Source organism: Malaclemys terrapin, chromosome 5 (assembly GCF_027887155.1).
Source record: "Malaclemys terrapin pileata isolate rMalTer1 chromosome 5, rMalTer1.hap1, whole genome shotgun sequence".
Taxonomy (NCBI): Eukaryota; Metazoa; Chordata; order Testudines; family Emydidae; genus Malaclemys; species Malaclemys terrapin.
The window spans coordinates 114,779,753-114,796,599 of NC_071509.1; the positions used below are offsets into that span (position 1 = coordinate 114,779,753).

At 42.4% G+C, this 16,847-nt stretch overlaps 1 protein-coding gene across 2 annotated transcripts; it reads left to right on the top strand.

Moving 5' to 3' along the window:
* Positions 1–3,640: 3,640 nt before the first annotated feature.
* GAR1 (GAR1 ribonucleoprotein) lies at positions 3,641–13,334 on the top strand. 2 transcript variants are annotated; one of them, XM_054030961.1, is made up of 7 exons: positions 3,641–3,844; positions 5,992–6,200; positions 6,284–6,438; positions 9,995–10,054; positions 10,736–10,859; positions 11,775–11,849; positions 12,203–13,334. In XM_054030961.1, the coding sequence occupies exons 2-7, from the start codon at positions 5,999–6,001 to the stop codon at positions 12,214–12,216; spliced, it is 630 nt and encodes a 209-aa protein (XP_053886936.1). In that variant the 5' UTR covers positions 3,641–3,844; positions 5,992–5,998; the 3' UTR covers positions 12,217–13,334. The 2 variants fall into 2 exon arrangements, with proteins under 2 accessions (XP_053886936.1, XP_053886937.1); XM_054030962.1 differs by lacking the exon at positions 3,641–3,844 and adding an exon at positions 5,871–5,896.
* Positions 13,335–16,847: the final 3,513 nt, after the last annotated feature.

Sequence of the window (16,847 nt, forward strand, 5' to 3'; positions counted from 1 at the left end):
AGTATCAAGCAAGATATCTTTTGATATGTCTTCAAATCTTTTGAAATCATTCCTCAAAGTGTGTAAGTGGTCTGCTAATGATTGACAGAGGTCTGCACATGTTTTCAAATCCAATTCTTTTTCTTGGAGAGCTTGACTTGTGTGGTAAAAGTGTTGTAAAATTTCTTTCCACATGGTCAACATGAATACAAACTCTAGTTCTTGCATCTTGTTTGCAATGTTTTCTGCCTCTTGTATAGTTTCTCCCCTTTGTGATTGGTCTTCAGCTATACTTTCTAATACATCCACAATCTTTGAGTAGGACTCTAGAATTGCACTTGTTGCCACTGCATGTTCCTCCCAGCGAGTATTAGAAAGAGATTTCAACATACGATCATTGCCCAAATATGTTTTAAGAACTGCCCATCGGTGTGTTGAGGCAGAGAAAAATGTATAAAGTAACTGGACTGTTGAGAAAAACCTGACTGCCCCCGGACAACAATCAAAAGTACTGCGGCCAACAAGATTGAGAGAGTGTGCAGCACATGGTATGAATACGGCATATTTGTTCTGTTCTAAAAACTTCTTCTGCATTCCTTGATAATGCCCTGACATGTTGGCAGCGTTGTCATAAGATTGACTTCTGCACTTTGAGAAATCTATTTTGCAAACTTGGCACAGATAATGCAGTACTTGATTTGCCATTTCTTCACCAGTGTGGCTTTTCAAATTGAGGAATGTTATAAATCGTTCAACTGGGGTTTTCCATCTGTGGGAGACAAATATCTTAGTACAATACTCAATTGATCAATATGTGAAAGATCAGGTATAGAGTCAACAGATAAACTGAAGTACCCAGCAGTATTTATTTCATCCACAATAGCTGAACGAACTTTGTCACTCATTAAACCAATGAGTTCATCACATATTGTCTTGGATAAGATGGGTTACCTTTGCCAGAATTCCCATATTCTGAGATATGGCCTGCTAAAAATGGGTCAAACTGAGCCGCAAACTCCAACAATCCCAAGAAATTTCCATTCTGCAATGATCCAAATGTGTCATTTGATCCCCAGAAAGGCAGACCACGTTCAGCTAATGTTTGAATAACAGCTATAACATGCTGCAAGACATGTTGCCAGTATTCACGCTCCCCTTTAATTTGTTCTTCCAATTTTTGTGTCAATCCAAAACCATGTCTTCGATTTAAATATGTCAACATTGAATCTCTGTGAGTAGTGCTATTTTCATGTTGTTCTACTAAAACAGTATTCTGCCAGTCACAAAATCCATCTGCAGCAAACCGGGATGTTGAAGGGTTATATGCAAAAAGTTTGCAAACAAAACAATACACAGACCCTGTTGATGGTGAATACAGTAGCCATTCTCGAGTGTATTTCTCACCATTCGCTTTCATGCCGAAAAATATATTTTGTGGACAATATCTTGTTTGTTTGCCATTGGTAAAAGTCCGACGTGATTTCTCAAATGGCCCAGTGTGGTGTTGACAGTCATTTGGTCCACAATCTATCCAGTAAGCTACATCATTGGTACTGAAATCAACCCACATACCAGGATCTTTTCTCCTATTATTTACAGCATGAGCAGGTTCAGTCTCTGACACATCCACACCTTCTAGAACAATGTCTGTTTTACCACCAGGAGTAGGATGATCAGTTACAGTCTCTGACATATCCACATGCTCTGGAATGGTGTTTGTTTCACCAATAGAAGAAGGGTCAGTCTCTGAAACACCTACAGGTTTTGGAACAATGTCTGTGCTACTGAGAGAAGATGTTGCTTCTGATGGATTTGCTTTGAAAAATGATGTCAGCTTTGGAAGATTTGGGGAAATTTCACTGTTTTTTTGTTTCTTTTCTTCCACCAGTTTACATTTCTGTGCTCCACTCAGTTGGTTACGTTTCATCCTGCGCCTTATCTCAGTTATCTGAACTTAAAAAAAAAAAAAAAATTACACAATGTACACTATTTTTATGTGTGTGTGTGTGTGTGTATATATATATATATATACACACACACACACATAAAAATAGTGTACATTTATATACATATATAAAAAAGGGAAAAAAACGAATCAAGTACATATAACTCAGAATATATCAATAATAAAACATAAATTTATTGCAATACATGACAGGATCTGATTTCCTCGCATTATTTCGATCTACATTAGTAGGACGCCCCCCTGGTTTAGGTGGGGATAAGTAATAAAAAGAGAACAGAAAAACAGGGGAAGACTGTATAGTGGAGTGTAAGGAAGTCTAACAAAGTTCTGATTTTTCCCATGATGACTATTTCGATGCTTTTTTTGAAATATCAAATCTCATTTTAAAAAAAAAATCTCATTTTTTTGGGTGCCCCCTGCTTTGCTGGTGTCCTAAACACGAGCTGGTCTGCCTATTGGGTAATCCAGCCCCGCCCCCTGGGCGTGCCGTTGCTGGATATGTTGGCCGCTTCTGGGAGTGACGTGGAGCTAGGGCAGGTAGGGAGCCTGCCTTAGCCCCACTGTGCCTTCAGACTTTTAGCAGCCTAAAATCTTCCGGATTGGCTTCAGTAGAGATGGAGCCCAATTCCGGGAGGGTTAGCAGCCCTAGTTATATGTTGCTCAGGGGTATGGATTTTCCACACGCCTAAGCAATGTAGTTTTATTGACATAAGTTTGTAGTGTAGACTAGTGCTTAGTTTGTGAGTCACTATAATCCCAGATCCTTTTCTGCAGTACTGGTGGCTGGCAGTTATTCCCCAGTTTGCAGCTGTGCATTTGTCCCCCCCCCCCTTTTTTTTAGCACTTTAAACTTGACTTTACAGAATTTCATCATACTGATTTCAGACCAATTCTCCAATTTATCAAGATCATTCCGAATTCTAACAGTGTCCTCCCTACTCCTCCTCCCAGCGTGGTGTCATCCACAACTTCTAGGAGCATGCTCTTCATGCCATCATCCAAGCCGCTATGGAAGCCAAATTGTATCAGCCCCAGCCAGGACAGCCCCCCGAGGTACCCCAGTAGATGCAGCCCCCCAGCCTGCAAGTGAACCACTCAGTACAGTTGTGCCCCCACCTAACAGTGACTCCCTCTAGTCTCCCGAGTTTGCTCATGATAGTGTCAAGGGGGGTTGTGTCAAAAGCCTCGAAGTGTGGCGTGAAACCATCCATTGGCTGGGCCGGGCCTGTTCCTTTGATTCGTGGCAAATCTGGCAGGCTAGCCACGGCCCCCTCCTCTGCATGCGCCCCCCATCTGTCTAGAGCAGGACACAGTGCCAAGTCACAGCACAGCAGCGACACCTGAACGCGCCCCCCGTGCGCAGCTCCAGCCCGCTCAGGGAGCCTGGCCTGCTGGCAGCACGCGCGGAGCGGGGCAAGCAGCGGCCTGAGAGCGCGCGCGGGGACAGGGGGGCGGCTGTGTCAGGATTAGTTAGGGAAGACGGAAACGCCAACGCCACACTCCTGCGCATGCGCCTCCTTACTCTTCCCGCCTCTGTGTCACCACACAGGAAGAGATTCTTCCTCTGGGCGCCACTCACAGCGGAGGGGGCGGGGACGGGAAGGAGGGAGGCTTTCTGTCATTGGTCGCCGCAGCAAGCTCTCCGCCCGCCCCCGTTTCTGGAGTACTGCGCCGGCGCTCCGGGCGGCGCTTGCCGCGGCTCCCAAACTGTCGTGAACGTGTTAACTGACGCAAAAGCAAATCCGCGTTGGTGAAAAACCGCCGTTGCTTTACGGCAGATTCCTCTGCCCGCATCTGGGATTGGCTGGGGACTCGAGGCGCGCGCCCCTGCTCGGGCGCGGTTTGTTGACGACATCGGTAGCGGCCGGTGTAAGGAGCCACGTGGGGTGCTTGTGGTGGGTGAGTGAGGGGTGCTCGCACTGGGGGCTGCCGCTACTTTCTCCTAGTTGCCTGCGTTGCTCGGGGGTCGGAGGATCGAAGCTTCCGGCCCTTTGAGTAACGGTGTTAACGGTCTCTTTAGAACTAAATACTGACTCCCCCGTCTCTGGGCTGGGTCCCATCGCACCTCAGAGCTCCCTCCCCCGTCTCCTGTCTCTGGGCTGGGTCCCATTCTATGTATGAGGTCCCCCCCCGGCCCGGCCCATGCCCCATGTCTTAGGGTGCTACCTACCATTAACCCTCCCCGAGACCATTCACCTTCCCCTGGTGCTGCTGTGGGGGGCCCGTCGCCAGGCTTATGCTTATGAGGTGGGCTGCCACGTGCGAACTGCTCGCCTTCTCTCTCTATCTGCTGCGGGGTGTGGCTGCAGATCCCTGCTCCCCAATTGCTGGCCCGGTGTTGGGGAGATCCAGGGAGAGAACCCAGCAGTCTTGGGGCCAGGCCCCGAGTGTGGCCAGGTGCTGCTGTGCCTTGTGCCTAAGCTGGCGGTGTAGGCTGGGACCCGTATGCATCTGACAAAGAGTTGTGTTGATCAGTAAACACAGAACCCGCACTAGGCATAAGCAGACTAAGCAATTGCTTAAGGCCCCGAGCACCTCAAGGGACCTTAAGCAATTTTTATTATAATATCTTGTCTGTTTTAGTATTGGAGGGGGCAAAAATATTCCTGGTGAGGACCTCCAATGGGTTCTGAGTAAAACCCATCGTCTATGTTACTAATAATGCCTTAGCCCCGTGGGTCTCAGGTTGACGTGAGTAGCCTGCAGTGTGGAATATGCTGAAGTCACTTCGGGCTGTGTCTGTGCCAGGGAAAGATGTCTCAGCTCCTCTCAGCTAACTTGTGCTATAATCCTAGTACAGACGAGGCAGTTCGTAGTTTTCCCCTGAGTTAGCATGTCAAGGTAAACCCTAGGCTCCCGCTATCTCTGAGCCTTCTAAGGGTATGTCTATACTGCAGTTAAAAACCTGTCAGTGGCCTTTGTGGGGCTGTTTAAGTATGATGTGGACATTCAGGCTTGAGCTGGAGTCTGGGTTCTAGGACCCTGCAAGGTGGGAGGGTCTCAGAGCTCCAAACACCTCCACCGCAATTAAACAGTCCCTTAGCTGGAGCCCCATGAGCCCAAATCAGCTGGCACGGGCCAGCTGTGGGTGTCTAATAGCAGTGTAGACTTACCCTAAGGGTACAGCTACACTAAAGTAAAACCCCTGCAGCAATGGGCTTCAGAGCCTGGGCTCCAGCCTGAGCTCAAATGTCTACACTACAGTTTTATAGTCCCACTGATTCGGGCCAGCCGCAGGTGTTTTACATGTACCCTAAAGGTAAGTCTTCACTGCAATAAAAGACCTGTGGCAGCAAGTTTCAGAGCCTGGGTCAACTGCCTTGGGCTCATTTTGTGGGGCTAAAAATAGCAGCATAGATGCTTGGGCTGAAGCCCAGTTCTGAGACCTCACAGCCCAAATGTCCACACTGCTAGTGTTAGTCCTGCAGCCCAAGCCTGAGTCAGTGGACCTGGGCTCTGAAACTTGCTGCTGCATGTCTTTTATTGCAGTGTAGACATATCCTAATTTGTCCTGCCTACTCAGATGAAAACTACAAACTATCTCATCTCCACTAGGATTTTACCTAGATTGACAATGTGGATGAAATATTTGGTCTCTGTGTACTCTTAATTAGCCTGCAAAAATACTGGGAGTAAATAAGATTCATTTTGGGGACGTTCGGGATAAAAAATGCAGATGTATGCCAAATAGTGCTTGTTTTGTGGCAATCATTAATTTGTGTCATAGCTGAAATCTGTTGCAGTGTCCAGTCCTAGAAAAATAAGGGGGAGAAGTTTGTCAAACAGCACTGTGTGTTTAAAAAGTTCCAGTCTAAAATCCTTCCCTTCTGCTTCTATGAATGGATTTTGTGGTAGCTTTAATTTTAGATGGAATCTTGAGTTGAGCAGTGAACATATATTTCAGTTAAGAGCCAAATAAATACGTGTTGAATCGGCAAACAAAGTTGTATGGTACTCTGGGGTCTTAACTAACTTGGAAATTTAGTAAGTCATGAAGTGCCCTTGACCTTTTCTTTTTAATTGACTGACTTTTTCCCATTTACCAGGTAGAAAATGTCTTTTCGAGGCAGAGGAGGCGGCAGAGGAGGTGGCGGAGGAGGCAGAGGTGGCTTCAATCGAGGTGGAGGAGGTGGCTTCAATCGAGGTGGACGAGGTGGCTTCAATCGAGGTGGACGAGGTGGCTTTGGGCGTGGAGGGGGTGGACGCGGAGGCTTCAACAGAGGATATGACCAAGGACCTCCTGAAAGTGTAGTTAGTAAGTTATCTCGGGAGATTGTACTCATTTTCGTTTGGAATGAATGTTCCAGTTTTCAGTACATCTTTTTTTCCTTACTACAGTATTGGGAGAGTTCATGCATCCTTGTGAAGATGACATTGTTTGTAAATGCACGACGGAAGAAAACAGAGTGCCTTATTTCAATGCACCAGTTTACTTGGATAATAAAGAGCAGATTGGCAAAGTGGATGAAATATTTGGACAGCTAAGAGACTTTGTATCCTTCAAAAGTTGATTGTTCTGGATATTTGTGGTACAGCCAGTAACTGAAGAGAGTTGCTCTGCCATTTCAAAATAGCATAGGGCATGTGTACATGAGAATGTTTACTAGTCAAACTGATATGCCAATATAGCGTGGACACTTATTTTGGTACAGTGGTGGCTTTTTTTTGGTTTACCTGAAACTCCTTCCAAAGTGACGTAAGCTTAAACTTAAAAAAAAAAAAAAAAAAAAAGGAACTCTTTTATTGGGGTAAGTGTTTATACAAGAGGAGTTTTACCACCATAATTATATTGTTTTAAATTCACACCTTAAGTTGTATTGCTATAACTTTCTGTTAAAGAAGCCCTTAGCCTCTTTGTTTTAGGCATTGGAAGACTGAATTCTTTTTTCTTGACTTGTGCCTAATATAAGCACTATAAATAGATAGTTATTTTGTCCTGGGGGAATTGTGCGCTGCTGCGTGTGTGCAGAATTCATGTGCCCCGCAGATTGCTTTGTTTCCCCGCAGAAAAATGACTTCCTGAGCAGTCATGCACCACTCCCTAGCAGTGCAGATACAATGTTTTGGGCACCCAGAGCAGTTGGCAGAGTGGTAAATCACCGCGGGGCTGGGGACACCCCAGCCAGCGGCTCTTATCCTGAGCTGGGATCAGCTGCTAGTCCCGGCTGGGCTGGAGGCAGGAGAGGACAGGACTTCCTCTTCCCCTGCAAGGAGTGGCTGGGGCTGTGTCAGACCCACTCCCAGAAACCTCCACCAGCCTCAAGAAGCTCAGCATCCTCCCCTGATTCCAGCCCACATCACTCCTTAGCTGTGGGGGAGGGGTCACTATATGGGGAGCTGCTCCCCCATCCACCCAACCCCATCCACCCATACCCAGACACCCTGCCAAGCCTTACCCGGTACAGCCGGAACCCCCCAGCCCTCCATACCTGAACCTCAACCCCTGCATCTGGAGCCCCTCTCCACCCAGACCTTCGGACCCGCATTCCTGCACCCAGATCACCCCCCACTGGCATCCCTGCACCCAAACCCCTACCCTGATTCCCCACCCCCTGCACCAACCTGAGCCCCCACATCCAGACCCCCACACCACTGACCACCAACTAGCTGCATCCAGACCCCCCACTCCACCAAGCCCCTCTGCCCCTGCTAAGACCCCCAGACCCCTCCACTGAGTCCCAGCAACCTTTACCTGGAAGCCCCTGCAGAGTCCCATTGCCCCTGCACCTGGAACGTCCCCAATGAGCCTCTGTGCATCCAGATTCCCCCCCACACCTAGACCCCCCACTTAGTTGCCTGCACCCAGATTGTCCCACACAGAATCCTCTCACCCCACACCTGGATCCCCCCCTCTGCCCCCCACACACTTGGATCCTGCCTAGTTGAGCCTACCTGTCCCACACGTGGTGCACCCGGTGCAGAGGGACAGGGCCCCAGGGTGTTTCTGGGGCAGGCCCAGGCCTTGTGCTGAGTCAGGGTCGGGTGCAGCCTCACGCTGAGTCTGTGTCGGGGTGTGTGTGTGGGGAGGCTGAAGGGTGATCTTCCACCTTCGTGCAGCCAGTGGCCTGTGCTCCCCACTGCCATGTTGGAGCTTCTGCATTTATTTATTGACAATTCAAACATGTAGAATTTTAAAATATGGTGCGCAGAATTTTTAATTTTTTTGACGCAGAATGCCCTCAGGAGTAGATATTGGTTTTGGAGGGTCCTTACATCACTATTGGTGTTTTTCCTTTTGCTATGAACCACAAGGATGGCATTTTCCATTTATAAAACTTTGCTACTGTTTATAAGTCTGGGTCATCTCAACTTTCTGTGAAAACTTGTTTATGGATCTACTGAAGGGCATGCTGCAGGAGAAGCAGAGATGGTGGATCCACGTGGGCAGCAGATAATCTATAATATCTTAAAACAGACTAACTTTATGACTGTAGTGATAGAACAAGACAGGCAGGCATTGGGGTTTTTGCAAATATATTTTGTATAGTTCACATCTGTAAGTGGAGTCCCCTGTGCTGGGTATTGGTAATAGGATTGAATCATCCTAATTATCAGTGCTTAAAAAAACTCAACCAATTCCATTTCCATCTCACCCCACAAAAAACTCCCCCAGCACTTAGTACTGGAATATCTGAACTTGAAACACTGGTGGTGTTGAAGATTAAGTTTGGGTTTTGGAAGTCAGGATTTTTTACCACCATGTGTGACCTTGGACAAGTTAGTTGACTTTCATTTCTCATTTTCTCCATATCTTTTTTTTTTTTAATAAAGGTGGTATTTACTTACTTTATAGGCTGTGTGTAAAGGCTGTTTAATCTGCTTTAAAGATTATTAAAATACATTAATTTGTTCATTAATGCAAAGTGTATTAAACAAATACTAACCTACGTATAGGTGAAAATACTGTGTTCAATAAGCTACGCAAGCATACATTTTAGACATTAATTTGGTATTCCAAATGGTGGTGACTCTGGATTGTGTGTGGGTTATGACTTTGTTTTGCTGCTTTTTTCACTTTACTATTGATGATATTCATAATGAGTTTAAAGGGGGGTTGAAAGACGAGCAGAAACCTACAAAGCAAGTTTAATAGATTGTGTCCTTTTTAGTTTTACTGCTAAATTTTCTCCCTCCTTTTTTCTCACTTACCATAGATGGTTAAAGTTAGGCTACTAAGTCCATATTTAGGTACCTAGCTGAGTGTCCTGGTTTTTCAAACATACAGACCTCCTAGCAGTTCTTAGTGACTTTATTGGGAACTGGAGTGTTCAGTATATCTGAAAATCAGGATACTTAAATTTATACGCAGGGCCGATGGGGGGGTGGGGTGGGGGAAGTTGGTACAAATTACTGGGGTCCGGAAGGGGGCCCGGCTTCCCCAGCTTTTCCCCCCTCTGGTCGGCCCTGTTTAGCCGGTCCGCCCTTGCTGGGGGACCCGAAAATTTTTTTTCACTGAGACCCGAACCCACTCTCGGCGGCCCTGTTTATAAGTCCCTATCTAGTGTCTAATTTTTGGCACTCTGTTTTCAGAATATTGGCCTTAATGTTTTAACTCACTGACTTACTATTTGCATCAGGATTGTACTTGAATTTCAGGAACAGTTTTCTCCTACTAGAATATACATTCCCAAGTAAAAAATGAACCACCTAGAATCTGCAGCTCATTACTTTTTCAGTCTTTGATTGTCAAGATGCCAGAGACATTGAAATCTAGTCTCTTCCCCTGCCAAATGTGTGGTTATGCAACAACATTTTACTATTATCATTTAGCCTTCCCCCTATTGGTGTGTTTCTGAGTTTCTTCCTTCTGTATTAAGATTTAACCATGTCCGTAAAATGCTGTCAAATGCACAAAGTAAACTGAAAAGAATAGAAATATGTCTCTAATCTTTCACTTATAGTAATCATGAGTGTAACAGTAAAGAAAAAAATCACTGGCTGTGATTTAAATTGATAACCTCATTTTTAGAATACCAACCTCTGTCCATTTATACAGAGAATTATAAATGCAGTTAAGTTACCTTTTATGTTCCTTAAACAAACTAACAGTATTTTTCAGTTAAACTGTCAGAGAACATGAAGGCCTCTTCCTTTAAAAAATTACAAAAGGTGGGTATCTTAATTGCATAAAATTATTCTGATATATTCAGCGAGAGAAGAAAATATAACCTTATGAAGAATTTCCAAATAAACCTTTATATAATCTGAATTTTCTATCACCACATAATCTAAAAATACATTCATAATTGAAGTGAAAAACATTAAGAGTGCATGTTTAATTGGCACCTTATGCAGTAAACAACTATTTTTGTGTTGTGCATTGGTTTAATATACATTTAGTCTCATAAGGAACTTACTCTCTTTTTTACATGACACTCTAACCAAAAATCTTTAATCTGTTTATTTCTCTAGTTAGTAGTTCTCTGTTAACACTGATAGGAAACGTAAATGAACACAAAATTCTCATAATCCATTTAACTATCTGCTCTCACATACACTTTTTTTAGCTACCTCTTTTTAAAAAAAAATTGGTGCCTTTGCAAAATCTATTCTTTTAACCACAAATCTTAATCTTGTTACAGAAATAATTTTATGATCTTGACACAAACTACATTTTTAAAAGTTTTGGGTGTTTGATGTCGCTCTTTGCAAAGAAGACTTTAAAAATGCTGATGACATAAAGAAAAAATAAGCCCAAATTTTGCATGTATAGAAGAGAGGGAGGAAGGTGGCAAATATTGCACTCATGTTATGCTGTTCCTGAAGCCTAACAGTGCTTTTCTCCTGCAGTTTTATATTGACCCAGCAAAGCTATTGCCGTTGCAAAGGTTTTTGCCTAGGCCTCCGGGTGAGAAAGGTGCTCCAAGAGGAGGTGGTAGAGGAGGACGTGGAAGAGGAGGAGGTAGAGGTGGAGGTAAGTGTCTATTAAAAAAAAAAAAAAATGACAATTTTTTTTATTAAAACATACAGCCAAGCAAGCACTCATTTCATTAGTATATTTTTAAAGAAATACAATGTCTTTGAGACCATAGTGAAAGCTCGTGAAGTATGACTTAATGGAGAAACAAAGGCACGAGATTACGAAAAAGAAAACTTGGTGAATACCAGTGATAGTTTTCCAGTGGTAAAATCTATTAGATGATGGAATATATTCCCAAAGTTAATGGCAAAAGCCCAATTTCACAACACATTTAAAATCTAGGTTGGACAAAATACTTAAAAATAGTGTATGGTAAACTGCTTTGGGGTGTGGGCTTGGATGACCTACTAGATCTCTTCCATCTTTTATTACATTTAACTTCATTGTGGTAGCTGCTCCACAAATAAGGTCAAAGGTAGATCTCTGCTTAAAAGACTGATTTTTCTCTGACATGCATCTGTACACACAAACATCTAACTTCCCAAAAAGAAAAATTTGCTCTAAAACTTTATTTTGCATCTCCGCCAAGGGTAGATAATTTCTGAGAAGTTTCATATGAAACATCAGTTTCAAAGTTATGGTGTCTTGAAAACTTTACCTGTTTACTTAAAAACTAGCATATTTTGGCTCTCTATATGTCCAAAATGGCTTGGTATAGAAATTCCAAATACGTTTTGTTTTTGATATGCCTTCTGGTATTTTGAAATGCCTTCTGGTATTTTGGGACAGGAGTTGCGGTGGCTCGTGGAGAAGGGGACTGTGGTCAACACTAAACCTTGCTTGTCTTAACAGTTATTTTTGTTTAATTTTCTCGTACAGAGGATGTTTGCGCAGTAACTTGGTACATTCTTAGTACAGAACAGACTTGCGAATTAACTTCTGAAAACTTATTTCCTTGCCTTTTTGCAGGTGGCTTCAGAGGAGGAAGAGGTGGTGGAGGCTTCAGAGGAGGAAGAGGTGGAGGTGGAGGCCGTGGTTTCAGGGGTAAGAGTACTGTTTAAATTCAGGGTGTTTTTAAAAGAGAATTTCAGGACATGTAAAACAGTTATTGAATACTTGATTCACTTTAATTTTTCTGCCATCAGTCTTGTAAAGAAGCACAAATTTCTACTAGTTTTATGCAAAAAATTACCTGTATGGTAGTTTCTGCACTTCACAACAGATTCTCTAGTCCAAATTCAGTTTTCTGTATTTCTGTGTAAGACCAAAACTAACTTGAGCAAAAATGGGGCATATGGCTGGCTTCTCAGTGTAATAATTTGTGCAATATTTGTGCACTTCAGACATTTGCTTCAAGGTATGAATTGTTTAATGTACACTTTTCTCTTTCAAAACAGGTAGAGGACGTTAAAAAGTGGAGATATTGGCATCTAACTGCTGAATTTTTCTACTGGACCTGAAAAGTAAAAAATTGTTTTTAAAGCAATCAAAGTAACAAAATGTATTGCCAACATTAATTGTTACAACTAATGGATACTTATCAACACATGAAGAGGATGTGGTCACCCATGAAGAATTGGAGGCAGCTCTTTATTCTTCACTTGAAATATACTTGAACTTTTTTAATTATTGAAGCAGACTTTAAATTTTATGTTTTTAGATTCTTCATTTCTGACAGTCTATTTTAGTGAATGCTCGACTTCATGTTGAAGTTGAAAGTAAATGATCCACTGAAGAAGTAAAAAAAAAAAAAAAGCTGCAGATTCTCTAAGGGCACAGATATGAATCTGTGTTTACACCTGACTGATGTCTTGTTCTCTCTCTTTTTATTAATGCATTTGTTGTGCTCTGTATGTTGCACATACCGTGCTTAATTTTTTCTCGTTTACTATTTTGGAATATTTTCAATGACTAACAAAGTTTAAAAACCAAATATTTCAACATTTGTCTTTTAAAAAATAGAAAATTTGTATAAAATGCACCATGCCAGAAAAGGAGGATAGTAAAGAATGCTTAATACACTTTCCTGAATAAATCTTCCATAAAACTAAAAATGGGCCTGTAACTTTTGGGAAAGTCCAGGTTGTTAATACCATATATTTCTATAGGCCACCTCAGTCTTTGTTCCAGATTACGTGGAACAGTGAAATGGTGTGGAGTGTTAGTCCCTTACAGGTGTGCTGTAAGACAAGCGTTGCAGAAAGGATTTCACAAACTGCTGGCATGTGTTTGTCCTATGGATCCGGGTTTTGGCAGGCTTGTCCAATGAGGTGCATTGTGGTATGGGTGGAATGCTAATAACTACTGTGGCTCTTCAGAATTTGGGTGGGGGGACAATCTACTCTGCAGGCAAACATGAACGAAGATTTTTATAAAATCTTCTTATCAATGAGCAGGGGAAGCTGCTGGTAATATCATTTATACCATATACTGGGATATTTTATTAGAGGTGTACAAAATAAACTGGGAATATATGTTTTGGTAATATTCTCAATATGGAAGAAAATAAACTTTGTGGAGTGGAACTTACCTTTATAGTCTCATTAATATTAAACTCATTTTATTGTGAATATATCACTTTTAACATGTTCACCCTTGCTAAAATATTTATTTTGTAATCCTCGCCATACTTGGTGAATTATTATTTGTATTACCATAGCCCTTAGACGCTTTAGGCATGGACCTGGAGTTCACTGTACTATGCACTGTACAATCACAGAACAAAAAAAACAGTTCCTGCCCCAAGAAGCTTACAATCTAAGTATAATAGATGGGTACAGACAGATGTGAGAGTATAAATTAAAATTCTGGTACTTGTGTTTTATGGGAGGAAACTGTGTCTACTTGTTCAAGCACAGGCACTCTTGGATTCAGGAGATAGGAATTTTCTTCCTGGTTTTGCTACAGATTTGCTATTTAACCTTAAACTAGTCACTTAAACCGAGATTTTAAATGTATTTAGATGTTGCTCTGTTAAGAGTAAATTGAGTCTCCATGGCTAGTTCAGTTCTTTTCTTATCTGTTGTCATTAACAGACATGATATAGATACAGGTGGAAATATTCTTACTGATGCCACTAATAACTCTTGAATAGCAACAAAAGCTTTCCACTGGTCTTGACCAAACTGGATCCAATGAAGTGAAAGGTTCTGTCCCCTGTAGTCACAAAGCATGCCCTTACCTTGTGTTGCATTATTTATACAGTCCAACAGACAGGATTGGTATTTTATGGACAAGAAGAATGTGCTATGGCAAAGGACGTTACCATTTTAAATTATATTTAACATACCAAAAACTGACAAAGTGAGAGGATGAAAACGAACATGGGATGATTACTGTTACATATGCATCATCTTTAGTTCCCTGTCATTTTTTAACAAAGGGGACATTTGCAAAGGTACAAAGGGTGGTCAGGCACTCAACTCCTATTGATGCTCAAGAGAGGTCAGGTGCTTAACTGCCCTTTTTGCCTTTGAAAATCTACCCTTATAATTTGGTGTCCCAAGTGAGGGCTGGAGTGGAGGACAGTGATGGAAGTGTAACTATTTTGAGAAGGATTTGAAGACTGTAGTGCTCACACTTGGGAGGATGTTCTAGGTATGGAATGCAAGAGAGTGCATAGTTGCTTGTAGAAAAGTTAAATTTGCATAGCATAGTCATAGAGAGCACACAGAAAGGAAGGGAGGCAACTACATATGAGGTGTGAGGCAGAGTTTGTATAGCCTTGAAAGGCAGGAAGGAGTGTTGAATGTGATAATGGGAAAATAAAATCCATTATAAACTTGAGGGTGGGGTGGTGCTGGTGATAGAGCAGTGGTGAGTTAGGTGATCTTGGAGTTGAAGGGTGAATACAAGAGTCAAGGTGCCAGAGAGGAGAGTTTGATGTTTGTGTTACAGTTGTGTTAAGTCTTTTTGTCCAGCTCAGATCTTCAGCTATCTAAAAGCTACAGAGGATATTGTATCTTTTTAAGCTGAATGAAGAGTCTGAGAATAACTCAGAGCAAAACTCACCAGCATGAAACAACTCATTTTCTAGTGGTTCCACATACTAGTGAAACTATACAGAGTAATTCACAGACAAACTGTAAAACTTTTTATAAGTAAAAGTTGTTACAAGCCAATTGTGAGTAGCAAAAAGCAGCCATTAAAAGGGCAGGAAATTTTAGAGTAAGCTTACAAGAAACCCAAACATCTGAAAATATGCAAATTCACAGGTAGGGTACCCACACTACCTTAATATTGACTCTGGACAATTTCAGTGTCCCATCTTTTGTGTGACCCTTGTAGCTGCTTGGTAAGCTGCTGGTTTTGGGTTGTCGACTTTTTCTAAGAACTTTTGAGAGGGCTCCAGCCTATGGCTTAAACAGCCAATGAACTTGTAGAGTTCACAAGTGGGATTAAAAAAGTGTACCTGAGCAATGGCTTTTCCTGATTCTTGTCTCCATTGTTGGTTACATCTAATTACACTGGATCAGCATCACAAAGCTCAATCTGCTGCCTACCAGGGTACTGAGCACCCTCAGCAACCTTGCACGGCTGGGCCCTCACAGAGTGGGGAATGATTGCCTTCAGTGAGCTATTTGTGTTTAGGAATTTTTTAAATAACATTTTCTGTGGAGTGTCTTTGACATTTAATAAGGCTAGATGTGGCATAATCACTATAATTAAGAATAAATCATTCTAGTTCTTGTCACAGATAACACTATTATTGATGGATAACAGTAGTCTGAATTTCTGATTTTTTTCATGCTAGTGCTAAAGGGCAAAGTGCTAAATATATATTTAAGGTAGTTTGGTAAGTTAATTGTGCATTTCCATATGCACATCCAAATATCTGGGTTTATTGTATGCTTTAATTCTGAATTTCTTGCTTTGGTTTTTTAATTTTGTTTTGCTAAATACAATGTTCTTATATGAATTTTTATCCCTAAGTTAATGATAGGTATTAGCCTTAATTTAATTTTAACATTTTTTGGCTGAGAATTTCCTTACTTTAAACAAATCCTAATTTGGGAATATAAGGTACCTCTGTGATATTTAGCTGGCTGCACAAATCAGAAAACTGCAATTTTTCTGATGACTAGGTATAAATGAGTACATGTTTTCATTCGCCATTACCTGAGTTTGATATTCAGTTTAGACTGGAAATAGTTGTGGCCTGTTTTTCGTAGGTGCTAACCTCAGTTGACTTACATGGAATTTACAGGAGCTATAGAACTTCTGAAAATTGTGCCAAAAAATGTAAGCAAAGAACAGATTTCAACCAGATATCAGTATTCGTGGGGGAGAAACATTTTATGGTTTGGTCTTGTAAAATATAGACAGCAAGGTGCTGAGAAAGTGGTTTCATTGCCAAGACATCATCTCTTCTCTTCTTACAGACACTTCCACCCTGCCCCCATTCCAAAGACTGACTCAAGTTCTCGTGTGACAAAAAAGTACCCCATTGATACAAGTACTAGCTGCAATGCGAGAACCTATACAAGTGAATGCAGATCTCTGGGCATAATAGAAGAGATGGGGCTAGCTCACAGATTTATCCATGATCTTCTATAGCAGTGTTTCCCAAACTTGGGACGCCGCTTGTGTAGGTTTGTTTACCTGCTGCGTCTGCAGGTTCGGCCGATCGCGGCTCCCACTAGCTGCGGTTTGCTGCTCCAGGCCAATGGGAGCTGCTGGAAGCGGCGGCCAGTACGTCCCTCGGCCCGCACTGCTTCCAGCAGCCCCCATTGGCCTGAAGCAGCAAACCACAGCCAGTGGGAGCCGCGATCGGCCGAACCTGTGGACGTGGCAGGTAAACAAACTGGCCCGGCCCGCCAGGGGCTTTCCCTACACAAGCGGCGTAAGCTCTCAGGGGAGGGAGTGTCAGTCACTGTTTGTACAGCATCTAGCACAATGGGTCCCCAAATTAATTGGTCTCTGTGCTACTATAATGTAAAGATCAAATAATAATGTTAAAACCTTTATAATGGTCAAGAGTTTCAAACGTAATTAGTGATTTTGGGTGCTGTTGTGTACTCTGTACACATTACGTTGTAGGGC